This window comes from Pempheris klunzingeri, chromosome 4 (assembly GCF_042242105.1).
Source record: "Pempheris klunzingeri isolate RE-2024b chromosome 4, fPemKlu1.hap1, whole genome shotgun sequence".
Taxonomy (NCBI): Eukaryota; Metazoa; Chordata; class Actinopteri; order Acropomatiformes; family Pempheridae; genus Pempheris; species Pempheris klunzingeri.
The window spans coordinates 18921503-18936104 of record NC_092015.1 but is presented as its reverse complement, the minus strand read 5'-3'; the positions used below and the strand labels follow the sequence as shown (position 1 = coordinate 18936104).

General features: G+C 41.5%; 1 protein-coding gene across 1 annotated transcript in view; it reads left to right on the top strand.

The window, feature by feature from the left end:
- kcnab1a (potassium voltage-gated channel subfamily A regulatory beta subunit 1a) overlaps window positions 1–14602 on the top strand; it is a 74741-nt gene that overhangs the window by 32992 nt on the left and 27147 nt on the right. The window contains exon 2 of the mRNA XM_070828976.1: window positions 6180–6223. Within this exon, the coding sequence (XP_070685077.1) occupies window positions 6180–6223 (44 nt within the window). The remainder of the gene's footprint in view (window positions 1–6179; window positions 6224–14602) is intronic.

Genomic DNA, 14602 nt, shown 5'->3' with positions numbered 1-14602 from the left:
GCATGCTCTGTCTCCTTCTTCTTTGTCTTCTCAGCCGTTTCCTTTCATTTTTTACAAATGTGCCTCCAGCCAACATTTGCATCAGAGCTCTCACTACTTCCATGACATGATTAGAGATTTTTCTGTTCTCATCTGAATCGTATTGATACGAGTGAATTAAGTGTCGTAGATTATATTTTAGCAGGTCTGTTTTGGCTTTTTTTTTTTTTTTTAATCAATCATCACAACTATCTCTCTATCTTAATTACTCAGTCAATTAAATATGGAGAGATAATTAGTCCACACAACATGATAATTATCTGCAGATGGCTCTCTTTTCCTCTTAAGTCATTAGCATTTCAGCCTTTTTAACTAATAGAAATTATATGCAAATACATTATTCCAACTCACTATTACAAGTTATGAATGTGTGTGTCAAATTCTCTCTCCCCACTATACATACTATACAAACAAAGTCTGTAGAATATAATGACTTTCTACTGTCTGACTCTTCCTCTCTACACCCCCGTCACATACACAGTACCATGTACTCCCTCCGGTGAAGTAAACTCAGCAAGGATGTGTCGAGGAATAAGAGATGTCTAAGGTTAAAGATGTTTAGAGGAAAACAAGTCGGCAGCAAGTTTCTTTTGCCAAACTCCCGCGTAAGTCAGGCTCACTGACAGACCCTCAGAGGTGAATATATGATTGATAGTGATGGATGTGTGCAGGAGAATAGCTGCCGAGAGTTTTCATGTTTAAAAGATGATGGCATGCAAGTGGGAGGTAAAAAAGGGAGTGAGAGGATGGTGAGGATTGCTGGTCTGTGTGAGAGGAGAGGGCTGCACACATGCTTAATGGTTACTGCAATGTCAGTATGCGCTTTTGAAGGATTTGCAAAACTGTTGTGTTTCCAGTTTCTGTAGCTCAAACTGAGGATGGTCGACATAACTTCAGCATTAGCAAATGATTTTCTTCACTGGTAAAAGGCTTTCTTATAAGCAATAATACATATTTGATTATTAAACTGAATTAAACTAAGCTGAAGCCACCTTCGGCACCTGTTTCACTTTAATGTGAAGTTACACCTCATGAAATAAGAAATTGCTTAGTCTTGCCTACTGTTGCCAGAAGCTCAGATAGACGAAAATGGTAACAGTGTGACTGAGATGGATATGAAGACAAAGCAAAGACGGATCAGTTTACAACATGAGATCACGCTGAGTCACAAAGTTGATTGTGGAAGGAAAATGACTCCCGTGCCAGAGTTGGATTTTAGCAGTACAATATATGTTTAGGAGGCTTTTATAACTTGAAGATAATGGACAGCGAGTAGAAGAAACTTAGAAAATAAGATGGCGATAAAAAATGATATCTGGAGTGTGGAGATACAGAAGAAAGAGGCACTTTGTGAAGCAGACTCAGGCAGAAAAACAGTGGCATGAAGGGAGATTCCAACAGTGGTAAATAAAGCTACAGCGGTGAAAGAAACATGAGACACAGCGAGGTAACCGCTGTTCTCTACATGAGTTGTGAAGTGTCACCACACACGGGCAATGTGTGTCGCCAGAATTTGGGTGATTACTGTAACATTGTAACCTACTTTATCTGGAGCTCAGGTGGCCTTAGGCATGCACCCGTGCCTCCTCCTTGCCCTGTTTCTCTGGCTCTTGTATCATTCACTCTGTCTGACACACAAAAAACACACGCACGCACGGCTTTACACTCGATGGAGAAGTGTGTCAGACGTTCTCTTGTGGCTTAGAACTGTTTTCTGGTGTCATAAACAGCAATTCAGTGTTCATTTTCAAATTGGGCACAAAAGTGAAACCAATCCCTTTGGAAGGCATCCACAAACTCATTAAAGGAAAAGTACTCCCAGAAATAAAACATTGTTACCAGGACAGCCAAGTACTAATTTATGTCTGTACTGTTTTAGCTTTCATCAAAATAAAGTGGCCATGGCTTTACTCTCTTAGAGATGAGCCATTACTGGTAAGTACGAAACGTAATTATATAGCAACTTTTAAAACCGTTCACACAGTTTGAAATATAGATATCAAACTACAAAAGGAAAAAGACAGGAAACGTATGCGACGTTGTTAAAAGCAATCCACTGAAAGGATCATGGAGGCCTCAATAAATGGCCAATTACACCCAACTGTCTAGTAAAAACTAATCTCATTTAAAATGCAGACTCGAAGCATAACCTATTTTTTTTTCCCTGAATACTGAGCAGCTCCCTCTGTTCCGACGGTGGAGGAGGTAATGGGCAAATCAGTGACAGATCTGTGGTGATGACTGTTGACATGTGGGAGAGAGAAAGAGAGAGAGAGAGAGAGACAGTGTTTTGGCAGATGAAGAGAGAGGATAATATTGCCATAGTGCCGGGGGTATTAGAAAAAGTCATTACTGTCCATCATCAGGCAAATGAAGACATGTTTAAGTGGAGATGAATAGCCTCATTGATGGGGAAGGCTTGTTATGGTAGATCTGTTTGGAAAAGCGGCTACAGGGGGTTCATATTTCAATAAATATTTGATGGGCAAGGATGGCTGTATTAGCGTGTCTGTGTGTGTGTGTGTGTGTGTTTAGTGGTGGGGGTTATTTATATGTGTGGCTATAAGCCTTTGCATATGTATGAAGAGCAATTTGAAAGGGGTTTTAAATGAGAGAGAAGATCACTTTCTCACCCCATCTCCCGAGTGGGGAAATCTTATTTTCGTCTTCTCTGCATCATTCTCTCCATTAGACCTATTAGCCCATCCTCTTCACTGCCGCTCTTTCATGCATCTTGCAATCTATCCCTGTAAGAGCTCAATGAGGGGTGGTATTGTGCCGGCTCAGCAGTATCGGGGCCAACCAACCTGATCCGAGAAAAGTTATTTGTTCCTTTATTACTTCAGTCAACATGGGAGAAAAAAAGTCAAACGGTGAACAAAAGAAAGTATACCCTGCTATAATTGCCTAAGAGCTTCTTTCCACTTCTAGCTTTTATAGCACAATAAGCAGAGGATTCATGTGGTTTGCAGCTGCTCTGACAAGTTAAAGAATCACAGGCCTAGCTCCTCCAAACTTCAAGGAGCAGATTCACAAAATAACTTTATTATTTGGTTCATTCATTTTTATGTGGATAGTGAGTTCAGTTAGTCCATATATTGTAGTGTTAACACCGTAGAAACTGCTCATTAAACAAATATATCCTCCCGTCACTCCGTTTAGAATGAATGTACTGTGTCCTATCACTCATCTCAGCATGCATTTTTTTTTTGCTTTGTTAGGTGATCTGTCTGTGCTCGGCTGTGGCTCCAGCCAAGCTTTTCTTTTTAGACCTGAAATAGAGGTCACCTGGATCCTCATCATTCATGGTAGTGGCCGGGGAACAGCGACATCATCATTAATCGCTGGCGGGGCATCCACTGCCTGACTCAGCGCCTCCGGTCTCTGTGTTCTAAATTCAAAAGATTGCCCCGACTCTAGGCACTTTTTTAAACTTTTGTAAAAATGTCTTCATCTTTTCTGGGCGAGAAAAGCAGCCTTGCATAACTTTTCATTCATACTCTTATTGAACCTGTTCATTCCTGTTCAGGGTCACTGGGAGGCCTGGAGCCTGGCCCTGCAAATATCAGGAACAAATCAACAACAAAAAAACATATGATCATCTCTTGTCGTTGTCCTGCTGAGCAAAAGTAACTCCTGATGCTTGTTGATCAAGAGCACCTTGTCCTTTGTTGGTATTTTATAGGTTACAGAGGATCTAATGCATCATCCGAAATCAATTTTATAAGGGAGGCTTGATTTTTATGCCCAATTAACTATTCTGTTATTGAAGGATACAGAGGTGACATGTCAGCAATGAATAACCTAAGTGGTTCTGACAGGTGAGCAGAAATGAAAGATTGCTGACAGCTGTGAATAATCTACTCTTCAATCAATACATTGGCTGAGCCTGTAAATCTGATGCTTTTAATGAGGCCATGCATGTTTTTAATCCAAACTTTGAGAAACTTCAAATGTGAGTGTACAATTCAAGCTCAGTTATTTTATAATAGAGTTAGCAAAGGTTTTCAAGCAAGACCCAGAGATGTGAGACACAAGTGTGATCTTTAGTTTTTAGCAAATGTCCTGACAAATGCATGTGTCCCATTTTACCAGTTTTGTGGGTTGTACAAACTTTAACTGTGAGATAAGAATATTTGTAATCACCTGCTTTTATTCAAGGTGTACACAGTGTGAAGCCCAGAAGTATCTCTCTTGTACTCTTCACAATTTAAAGTGCATTAAAAATAGCACTTTTTGAAAAAAAAGAAAAAAGAAAAAATGATGACGTGGATTTTAGATCAATTCTCAAGTATTCTCGCTAAACAAGGTTCCTGAGCAAGTTGAAAAGTGCCGAGATAACATATTCTGAACTCCTCTCCCAGGACTGTGCCACCTGTACTCCCCACTAGCTGATGAATTGGAGCATTGGTTTTAGCTTTGCACCTGCTTGAAAGTCAGAAGTCTTTTTTAAAAGTGTGTGTGTGTGTGTCTCTTGTGCGTCTCTGTGTGTGTGTGTCCTGTAGCATCAGTTTACTCATCTGTCCATGGCCGCTCTCACAGGGAGCTGATATGACGGGGGCAATAACTGTTCTTTAAGCTTGATTGGATGTGGCAGGGACCTGCCAGTCTACCCACAGTGACAGGAAGGACAACCTCTGCTGTACAGCTGTAGTCTGAGAGTGAAACTATGCCTTTCCCATTGTCCCATCAAGTACATTTATTTAGAAAAAACAATTCAAACCAAAGCACGCTGATCACAGTGCTATACATAGAAATTAATAATACAACTAGTTAAAGCTGCTCTCATCAACATAAACTAGTTAAAAGCTCATAGTGACAAACCCACAGATGGTGATCACTGGATTCTCCTCAGGTCCACAAAGCATTTTAGCATCTCATTGTTTTGGTTTTATGGCCCGTGACTTTACTGTTTTGGCTCACTGTCACCACTCTCATCAGCATCATTTGTTTTGTTCCAGCAAAAAAAAAAAGTGTATTCTGCCTGTCCACCATGACAAAGGAACACAGATGCTAACTGGTGAGCATAGTTTAGTAGCTAAAGTCAGATGTTTCCTTAAGAAATGGTTGAGCCCAAACGAGCTAAAAGGAGACTGGTTATTGTACATTCGCCACGTGGCCAAAAATTTGACACCAAATGAATGTTAATGTGGCTCCGTGTCTGCTGAATGTGTAGCATATCAAATTAAATGGGTAGACATGGAAACCGTAATAGTAGTAATAATTCATGATTAATTCCAGAGGAGATCTTCGGCTGAACAGGGTAATATGTCAATGACTTAAGCCACTATCGACACTTGAGTCAGCACGTCCTTGGTTTTGGGTTAATGAGGTTGCTTTATAATTACTACATGTATTTAGGGATGTATATATTGTTCAAACATAAAAGTCTAATTTTAGAAGAGATTGTGTGTGGTCTTAATGACACAGCTAATGAGACCATTAGCAAGCTAATAAAAGATGCCTTCAATATCTGCACTACACACACTAACACACACACTATCTCATCGTGCAGTATACGAACTGTTACTTTCTTTTTCAGTAATATTTCACTACTGCATGCATTGTTTTGATTAGTGTTTTCCCTTTTGTTTGGTCTTCTCTCTCAATCATTGTGTTCGTGGGTGTTTATGGGACTGGAAAGTAACATTAAAGGGCAGATAACAATTTCATTCCACTCAGAGGCTGCCTTCCATATACGTAAACACGCATATTAGACATTATAGGAGGCTGAGAGTGTCAGAGCGTCTACCTGGAGGTCCAGGAGAATGAAATTCAATTTCCTGTCATAGAACTGTCAAGTTGTCAAGTGATTATCTGAAGCAAAGCCACATCCAGCCTCTTGTTAAAATGAAAGGCCTGCTTGTTATTCAGTCTCCTTGACATCATGTTTCAGATTTTTCATCTACTGCACACTGAAATGTCAGACCAAAATCCAGCTTTTATGATGATTAAGCGACAGCTTGTAATTGGTTGGATTCTTATTCTTGTAATATCATGCACGTCACTGAATATGATTCAGGTTTTTGCAGTATTTTCAATAGTCTGTTTGGCGAGGTGCTTGCCCACAAAAGCTTACGGATTCTAAGATCTTAGTTACATGTAGAAGCGATCTCATTTGCTCTTGTCTGTTTCTGCAGGAACCTTGGGAAGTCGGGACTCAGAGTATCTTGTTTAGGACTGGGTGAGTACACTCTCTGCACTTCACTACCCATAATGAATTTCTCCACCAGCCCTTACTTGGGAAACAACAGAAATTACAGGGACTAAATAAATAATGACAACAAAACAGAGACCAGAAAAAAGTTTCTATTATACTCTCTAAAACATGTGCAGTGAAAAAATGAGCTCTGCATTACGTTTAATGAAGTAACTTGTTAAGACTTGGCAAAAGTAAAACAAACAACATTAAATTTAGAACTGGGCTGGGAATTGAACTATTAAGTTTGGCCTGTTTTCTTATTAAACCAACAAATCTGGTGTGATTGTATAATTCCCCACACAAACATACCAGTTTACTTTGTGATAAAATGACTGACTGTAGGCTAATCAAGTATAAATCTGTGTGTGTGTGCGTGCGTGTGTGTGTTTGTTACCATATCAGTGTGGGCTGCTGCTAGAAATTCTTCACTTCTCATAGAAGAGTGTCAAAGCCAGCCCCAACTCAGCTTCTATATTTAGCATGGGAGTGGGAAGAAGACAACACACACACACACACACACACACACACACACACACACACACACACCACAAGCCACCATGGAGAGATCCAAAACAACAATATTGTGTGTCTGTGCATGTGTGTGTGTTTACTGCTCTCTTGTTCTTGTCCACAAAAAATATTTTCCCAGTGTTCCCATCCTCCGTTGTTGGGAAAGGTTGTGGGAAGGACAGATAAACAACTGGGCAGTTGGCGAGACACCACTGTAAACTCATGTACACACATCCCCCAGACAAACATTCTAGTGATGTCTGTATAATCTTGCAGGCCTCAACACAAAGTATCTATACAGGTACAGATAATCATAGCATAGATGTGAGGTGGCATTCATGTGTATTGGGCTTTCAATTTCAGGTCCATTTGAATTTAGTTTTGACTAATACAGTCAAAGTTATAGATATCTTGAAATACAATTTTCACCTGGGAAAATGTTATTATGGATATCTAAAATCTAATTATGAATAGGAGTGTTGTTTTCTTTGCCACAGATGACTACAAGTCAATGTTGACCTATTTTAACTGACATGAATTACACTTCCTAACATATCATAGTTATTTCACAAATAAGCAGGTGTTATTGTCACCATGACGACAAAGGTCAAGCATTACGTCTGTCGCTGTGGACGTCAGTGTGGATATGATATGAGATGATCTGCAATTTCTGCCCCACTGGTAGTTTGGCCCAGTCAGACACATTCTAGGCCTTTTAGTGGGACGAAGCACATGAAGTGTAAAAATGACAGGACCACCGGTGCTTAGAACCAAACAGATCCAAAATCTGTACAGCTGTATTTTTTGTGAATTTTCTGTATTTGAAGTTGTATTTATTCAGCAGCAGCTTTGTTTTGTTATTTGAAATGAACAATGATAGTTTAATGAATCATTTTGATGTCATGAGGTTAACGTTTTAAAATCTTAATATATTTTGTATCTATCGATATTTTAAATTTGATTTGTTAAAACTGTCTTCAAAAATTCAATTATTCTTGCTCTTTAGTGTGAAATGTGTCTAAGCAGGAAAAGTTCCCAGACTGTTTGTGGTCCAGAATACATAAACACAGTATGAGATGCGTAGTTAATTTATACATGATATCAGAGACCCACTTTTGAAGTTTTAGAGAAAATATAATTCGGCACCAGCTCAGTTTCACAGAAACTGAAATATTTATTAGTTTTCCCCTCCAATTTCTCGTGGAAAACCCACTGAACCTGCACATCCTGTTTCAATTACAGTAGCTGCACTGTAATATCATTCATAAGTAATTGTAAATATATCTCCTCAAGAGTCCTCTCCACATCCATGAAATATAATTTGTTAAAAAAAGAAATTTGAATTTGCTTAAAGGCAAAATGTTGGTCAACATCAGTAGAGTCAAAATACAAAAACATGAAACATATAATAAATATTATACACATTTTTACAGACTCTTTTGCATTTTCATAAGAGGAGATTATTTGCTCAAACCCAAGTTTGACTTAAATCTCAAAAGTACTACATGTGTTAGTAGCACTTCAGTACCAAACCAGGATTAAATGAAACATCTTCCTCGCCCATTCTGCCTGCTCAGACGAGGCCCTGGGGGGCTCAGATCAGCCACCATCCTGTAAATCGGATCAAAACTAGTTCTCATGGGACATGAGCTTTAGACAGCTTAGAGAGGCTGACCTTCACCAGGACGTTTGGTAAAGTGTCAACAAACGGACAACACTGCAGTCACCGGATTTCTAGGAGAAATTATATCCTGTTCAAGACAATGGTCACATTGGTGCATGGGGGTATGTGGTTATGTGGGCTGTGAGGTTTGTGCTGGTCTCTAGATGTTATGGATGGTATGATATGGATGGTTTTTATTCATGTATGCACTCCGAGGACTAGGGAGCCATGGCACAAGCATTTCACTGCATTTGTCCATGTGACAATAAACTTGAAGTATTTGTCAACCCTCCAAATTTTAAGCCGCCTCCTGGCCCCTCTGCTTCTCCCCGTAACTGCTAGAAATGTCCAAGTCCAACTGAAGCTGTGCTTCTGTTGGCTAAGCTTCTTCATATTTACTGAGGAGCTCTTGCTGATCTCATACGCAGGCATCTTCCTAGCATGGATTTCACAGTGGCCTTGTCGAAATTAGTTTTCAGCAGATCCAGCTCCTCATTTTAACAGCTAAACTCAAGCAGCATATTTGGCAGAAGACACCTAGTGTTTTCAGCGTTGTGATACGTTCATCTGACATTATAAGCACAGTGGTAAATTCCTTTCTTTTTGACAGGCCTGGCCTAATTTGCATTTGAAAATTTCCCTCCACCAAAAAAATGTGGATGTTGGAGCTTCACTGTGCAGACTGATGTATATGCAGTGTTTGACACATGAAAGCTGCTGACTGCATCGTGACATGAATTAATTTTCCTCATTTGTAGTCATTCAGATGGATTGAGATTAAGAACATTCTTCATGATGTGCAGCAGCAGCAACCCCAACATCGTTCTTTTTCCTTTTTAGATTACTAATTGTATTTCAGTTAAAAGCTGAGGTGAGCAGTTTATTTTGGTGTCACTTGACAAAAACTCCATAACAGCCTCTCAGCATGTTGTAATTCAACTGCTCTGAGATACAACCAGACTTCTGCACCTCCTCTGGGCTGTTTTCAGGCTTTTGAAAATCTAGCCAGTGACGGGAAGCTTTGGCCAATCACAGGTCCTCTTAGAGAGAGAAAGTGTTCCTATTGGCTGCTCTATAAATGCAGATGTGCAGATCCCTTCAGATATTTCTCTTTTCCACAACCCATGCATGTATTACAAGAGGTCTTATCATAACGGTACAATATTTATGAGGGCAGGCATGAGTAGTTCTGCTGAATGTTGCTAATAGTTTAGTCTTCTGCAAACCATAGCCAAAGGCTCAGGCTAATTCCAATTCATTTTTATATAGCTAATTGCAGCATATCATCTCAAACAGCAAAGGCAACAGGACGGTAGTTCTTATAGAATTGCTGCTATACAGTATAACGCCATTGGGATCACACACACGATTGGCTGAACCTGCGCTGACTTCATTTTCCTGCATGTATGAAGTGCGTGCAGATACCTGTGCCGCTGGCCCGTGCTCGGTTGGTGGGAGGAACTCAGGACAGAGAAGGGAGAAGTGAAACCTGCAGGAGGAGAGCTGTATTTTTACTTTTTTCCCCACCTTTCTTAAAGAGTTGACTCACGCAGCTTTAACATTGATTTTTCCAGCAATTTATAAGAGTTGTTCTGATGGTCATGATCTATCTGTGCCAAGAACCTTTCAGTGTAAAAGTGATTGAATACATTTGTGAAGCACCATGGTTTAACCAAAAGGACTTTCCTTGGTGTCACTGGTAGATGACATCCATGGTGACATGTAGAACTTTCGTTTTTCAAGGTGTAATGTCTAGCCCTTCGGCCGGCGCTGAGCGCTGCTCCCCCAGGTGGTTCACAGTAGACTGAGTGGTCTGACTCAAACTGGCTGAGCTGCTCGGTGCAGAAAAGGTCAGCATAATGCCAGCTGCCTGCCACATGCTGCGCCCAGGGCGGATGTGATGCTGGCAGGGGAAAGCAGGAAGAGTAAGGGCAAGGAGCCGGATGCTAAATGGTGTTTCACTGTTTTACTGAAAGGAATAGTGCCAAGAAAGATTAGGATGTTGCGTGTGTACATGTTTCTGTGGCATATGTGCAAATATTACAGCAACATTCAACTGAACACATACACACACAAACTCATATACCTGACTGACAGTGCACTAGACAGAAAAATTAATAAAACACACATTCAATCATGTTAAATAGTGATTCAATCATTTCTTTCTATTTATCACCAGTTGTGTGAGCAACAGAGATGTAACTGTCGCAGGAGTGTCACTTTTCAAATAGCCAATCTGCAACTGCATGATGATGCCCCGAGAGAAACGCCGCCTCACCAGCACCAGCTTCATTTACATAATGGATTAAATAGATGAAGACCCATTTTCACAGAAATTCAACATTTTGTGCTTTTCAGAGCTCCCGTGGCAAAACACCAGAGTATAATGTTGGTTTTTACATCAAGCGAGTGAATTCAAACAGACACTTTAGTTTCAGAAGTTCTTCATGAAAATATGAGTGTACCATCTTTGCTTCCTGGATTACAGCTGCACTGTGGCTCAAGGTTGCTCGAAATTTGAATTTGAAACTAGCAAACATAGCCAGAAACCAGAGTGCGTTTTAGGCAAAATATTCAAAAGTTATGCGACAGTAAAGTAGCAGGTTGACCTTGACGTGGAGTGGGTAACAATAACCTCTCAGTGGGACGAGTAGGAAAGTGATTATTGATTGCTTCAGTAATTAGGATGCAGACCGACACTGCTGAAGTGGACTAGAGCAAGTTAATGATGGTGAAACCCTTTAATTAAATCCATCCAAATCCTGAGAGGCAAGTGAGAAAAAAAAAAATCTGGTTTTCCATTTTCCAAGTCTGATCTAAATTGTTGTCTCCCCTGTGTTTATGGCTTAAGAAGAGGTGATAAAAAAAATTCCAGATTTTGCCAGAATCATCTTTCTAAGTTTCTTTTTTTTTTTCCATCTGTGTTTTCTGGCCACAAGAGAGCACCACTACCGCATGTGCTAAACAGAACTTGTGATGTTTTGCTCAGTTGGCAGCACATTTGGCTACTGGTCACATGATTGATGATCCAATTCTTCTGCTTCTTCTACTATGTCAAAGTGCAAGACACAGCTTTTCTATTGTAAGAAACACTTTCGAGTTTTGGGGTAACTACGTAAATATTGGTGTTTTAGTGTTATTGATATTGTAAACATTACACAGTTATTTTATTATTATTTTATTATATTATATTTTATTTGTGAGTTTACTTTATTAAGATTAAATCCATCTTCCTAAACTTACCAGCTGTGCTCCCTGCAAAAAAAGGTGCCCCAACCACCAACACAGATGTTTACATATTTTTTACAGCACAATATAGTGTGATCTTAATAATATGATCTTACTAACAAAATGAAATACAATTAAGATGTTTTTTTTCACAGATAGTAGGAATGCAAATGTAATCTTATATATGAGCTATTCATTTCTAATATCTAATACTATTTCCTAGATCAGTTTACAATTAATTTTCCAAAATTTACATGAAAATAGTATAAAGAAATCATTACCGCTTAATTGTATTTAATGGGCTGTACAATGTGTAGAGACCATAACTTCTACACATTACTATTTAATGTAGTGAGTACATACAGTTTTGATCTACAGTATAAGTGAGCCATCAGCTGACTAAATATTTATAAGGCTGTATTTGAATAAAGCATCATTTGTATCAGTTCACCTTTTAAGCTGTTAATGGTTTTGTCATTTAAAATTTGAATCTCATTAGAGAAAAAAAATCTTCGTTTCTTCTCAGTTTATTATATTATTCAACATGCTGGATCAGTTTCTAGGTCAATGCATTTATTCTTGACCCTTTTCAAAGAGAGAAATAAAATCCCACTCCACCATATTACATATCGCATATTACACAAATCTAATGTATGCAGCTGAGGAATTAATAATTCAAGATTTTGGGGAGTGGAAGTACTTGCAGTAGGTATGTTTGCCCTGTGCTGATGATGGAGAGAATCTGAACAAACAGATGAATTAGTATTCCACACACATTGTCATTGTCCCAGGGATGGAGTGCAAGACAGAGAAAGATGTGAACAGGAAAAATAAGAAGCAAAGATAAGACTTTTGTCGAAGCAGGCTTGTCTTTATCCTGCCAATCTCATCTCTCAAGCGCTGTCTTTCTCTCTATGAACAGCTTTCTCTCTCATCCTCATCATCCTCATCCTTTCTCTCCTCTGGCCGTATCGAAAGTCTTGACTCCTTACTTTATTGGACAGGAAGAGGAAAAACAAACATTGAGACATTTGAGAGATAGCGGAAATTGAAACCAGAGAGATAAATGCCTACCCTTCTTTATTTCCCTCTTGCCATCACTATATCATCCCCTCATTCCTGACCTCCCCATTTTTTTTTTTGCTTGCTCTGTCAGTGTGGGTGTTTTTTTCCCAGGGCTCAGCTGCTGGTATGAGCATCTTGTTATTTGGTTAAAAGAGGTTGGATAGAGGTTAGCCCTGTGCTGAGGCAAGATCATGAGGGCTTTTACACACATACACACACACACACACACACAACCTTGTACTTCATACTTGCGAGGACCTTCATTGCCATAATGCATTCCACGCCCCCTTCCCTAACATTAACCTAAACCTAATTCACACTTTAACCTTAAAACCAAATCTTAACCCTCAAACAGCCCTCTGAACACGTAACCACCATCCATCCATCCATCCATTTTCAACCGCTTATCCGGGGTCGGGTCGCGGGGGCAGCAGTTTTAGCAGAGATGCCCAAACTTCCCGGGCCCCAGACACCTCCTCCAGCTCATCCGGTGGGACCCCGAGGCGTTCCCAGGCCAGCCGAGAGACGTAGTCCCTCCAGCGTGTCCTGGGTCTTCCCCGGGGCCTCCTTCCGGTGGGACATGCCCGGAAAACCTCCCCAGGGAGGCGTCCAGGAGGCATCCGAAACAGATGCCCGAGCCACCTCAGCTGGCTCCTCTCGATGTGGAGGAGCAGCGGCTCTACTCCGAGCCCCTCCCGGATGGTCGAACTCCTCACCCTATCTCTAAGGGTGAGTCCGGCCACCCTGCGGAGGAAACTCATTTCGGCCGCTTGTATCCGAGATCGTGTTCTTTCGGTCATGACCCAAAGTTCATGACCATAGGTGAGGGTAGGAATGTAGATCGACCGGTAAATCGAGAGCTTTGCCTTTTGGCTCAGCTCCCTCTTCACCACGACGGACCGATACAGCGACCGCATTACTGCAGACGCTGCACCGATCCGCCTGTCGATCTCACGCTCCATCCTTCCCCCACTCGTGAACAAGACCCCGAGATACTTGAACTCCTACACTTGAGGCAAGGACTCTCCACCGACCCGGAGATGGCAAACCACCTTTTTCCGGTCAAGAACCATGGCCTCGGACTTGGAGGTGCTGATTCTCATCCCAGCCGTTTCGCACTCGGCTGCAAACCGCCCCAGTGCACACTGGAGGTCCCGGCCTGACGAAGCCAACATGACAACATCATCCGCAAAAAGCAGAGATGCTATCATGCGGTCCCCAAACCGGACCCCCTCCGGCCCCTGGCTGCGCCTAGAAATTCTGTCCATAAAAATAATGAACAGAACCGGTGACAAAGGGCAGCCCTGCCGGAGTCCAACATGCACCGGGAACAGGTCTGACTTACTGCCGGCAATGCGAACCAGACTCCTACTCCGGTCGTACAGGGACCGGACAGCCCTTAGCAAAGGGCCCCGGACCCCATACTCCCGAAGCACCCCCCACAAGATGCCACGAGGGACACGGTCGAATGCCTTCTCCAAGTCCACAAAGCACATGTGGACAGGTTGGGCAAACTCCCATGAACCCTCGAGCACCCGATGGAGAGTGTGGAGCTGGTCCAGTGTTCCGCGACCAGGACGGAACCCGCATTGTTCCTCCTGAATCCGAGGTTCGACTATCGGCCGTATCCTCCTCTCCAGTACCCTGGAATAAACTTTCCCGGGGAGGCTGAGGAGTGTGATCCCCCTATAGTTGGAACACATCCTCCGGTCCCCCTTCTTAAAAAGAGGGACCACCACCCCGGTCTGCCACTCCAGAGGCACTGTCCCCGACCGCCAGGCGATGTTACAGAGACGTGTCAACCAAGACAGTCCCTGTACATCCAGAGACTTGAGGTATTCAGGGCGGATCTCGTCCACCCCTGGTGCCTTGCCACCGAGGAGCTTTCTGACCAC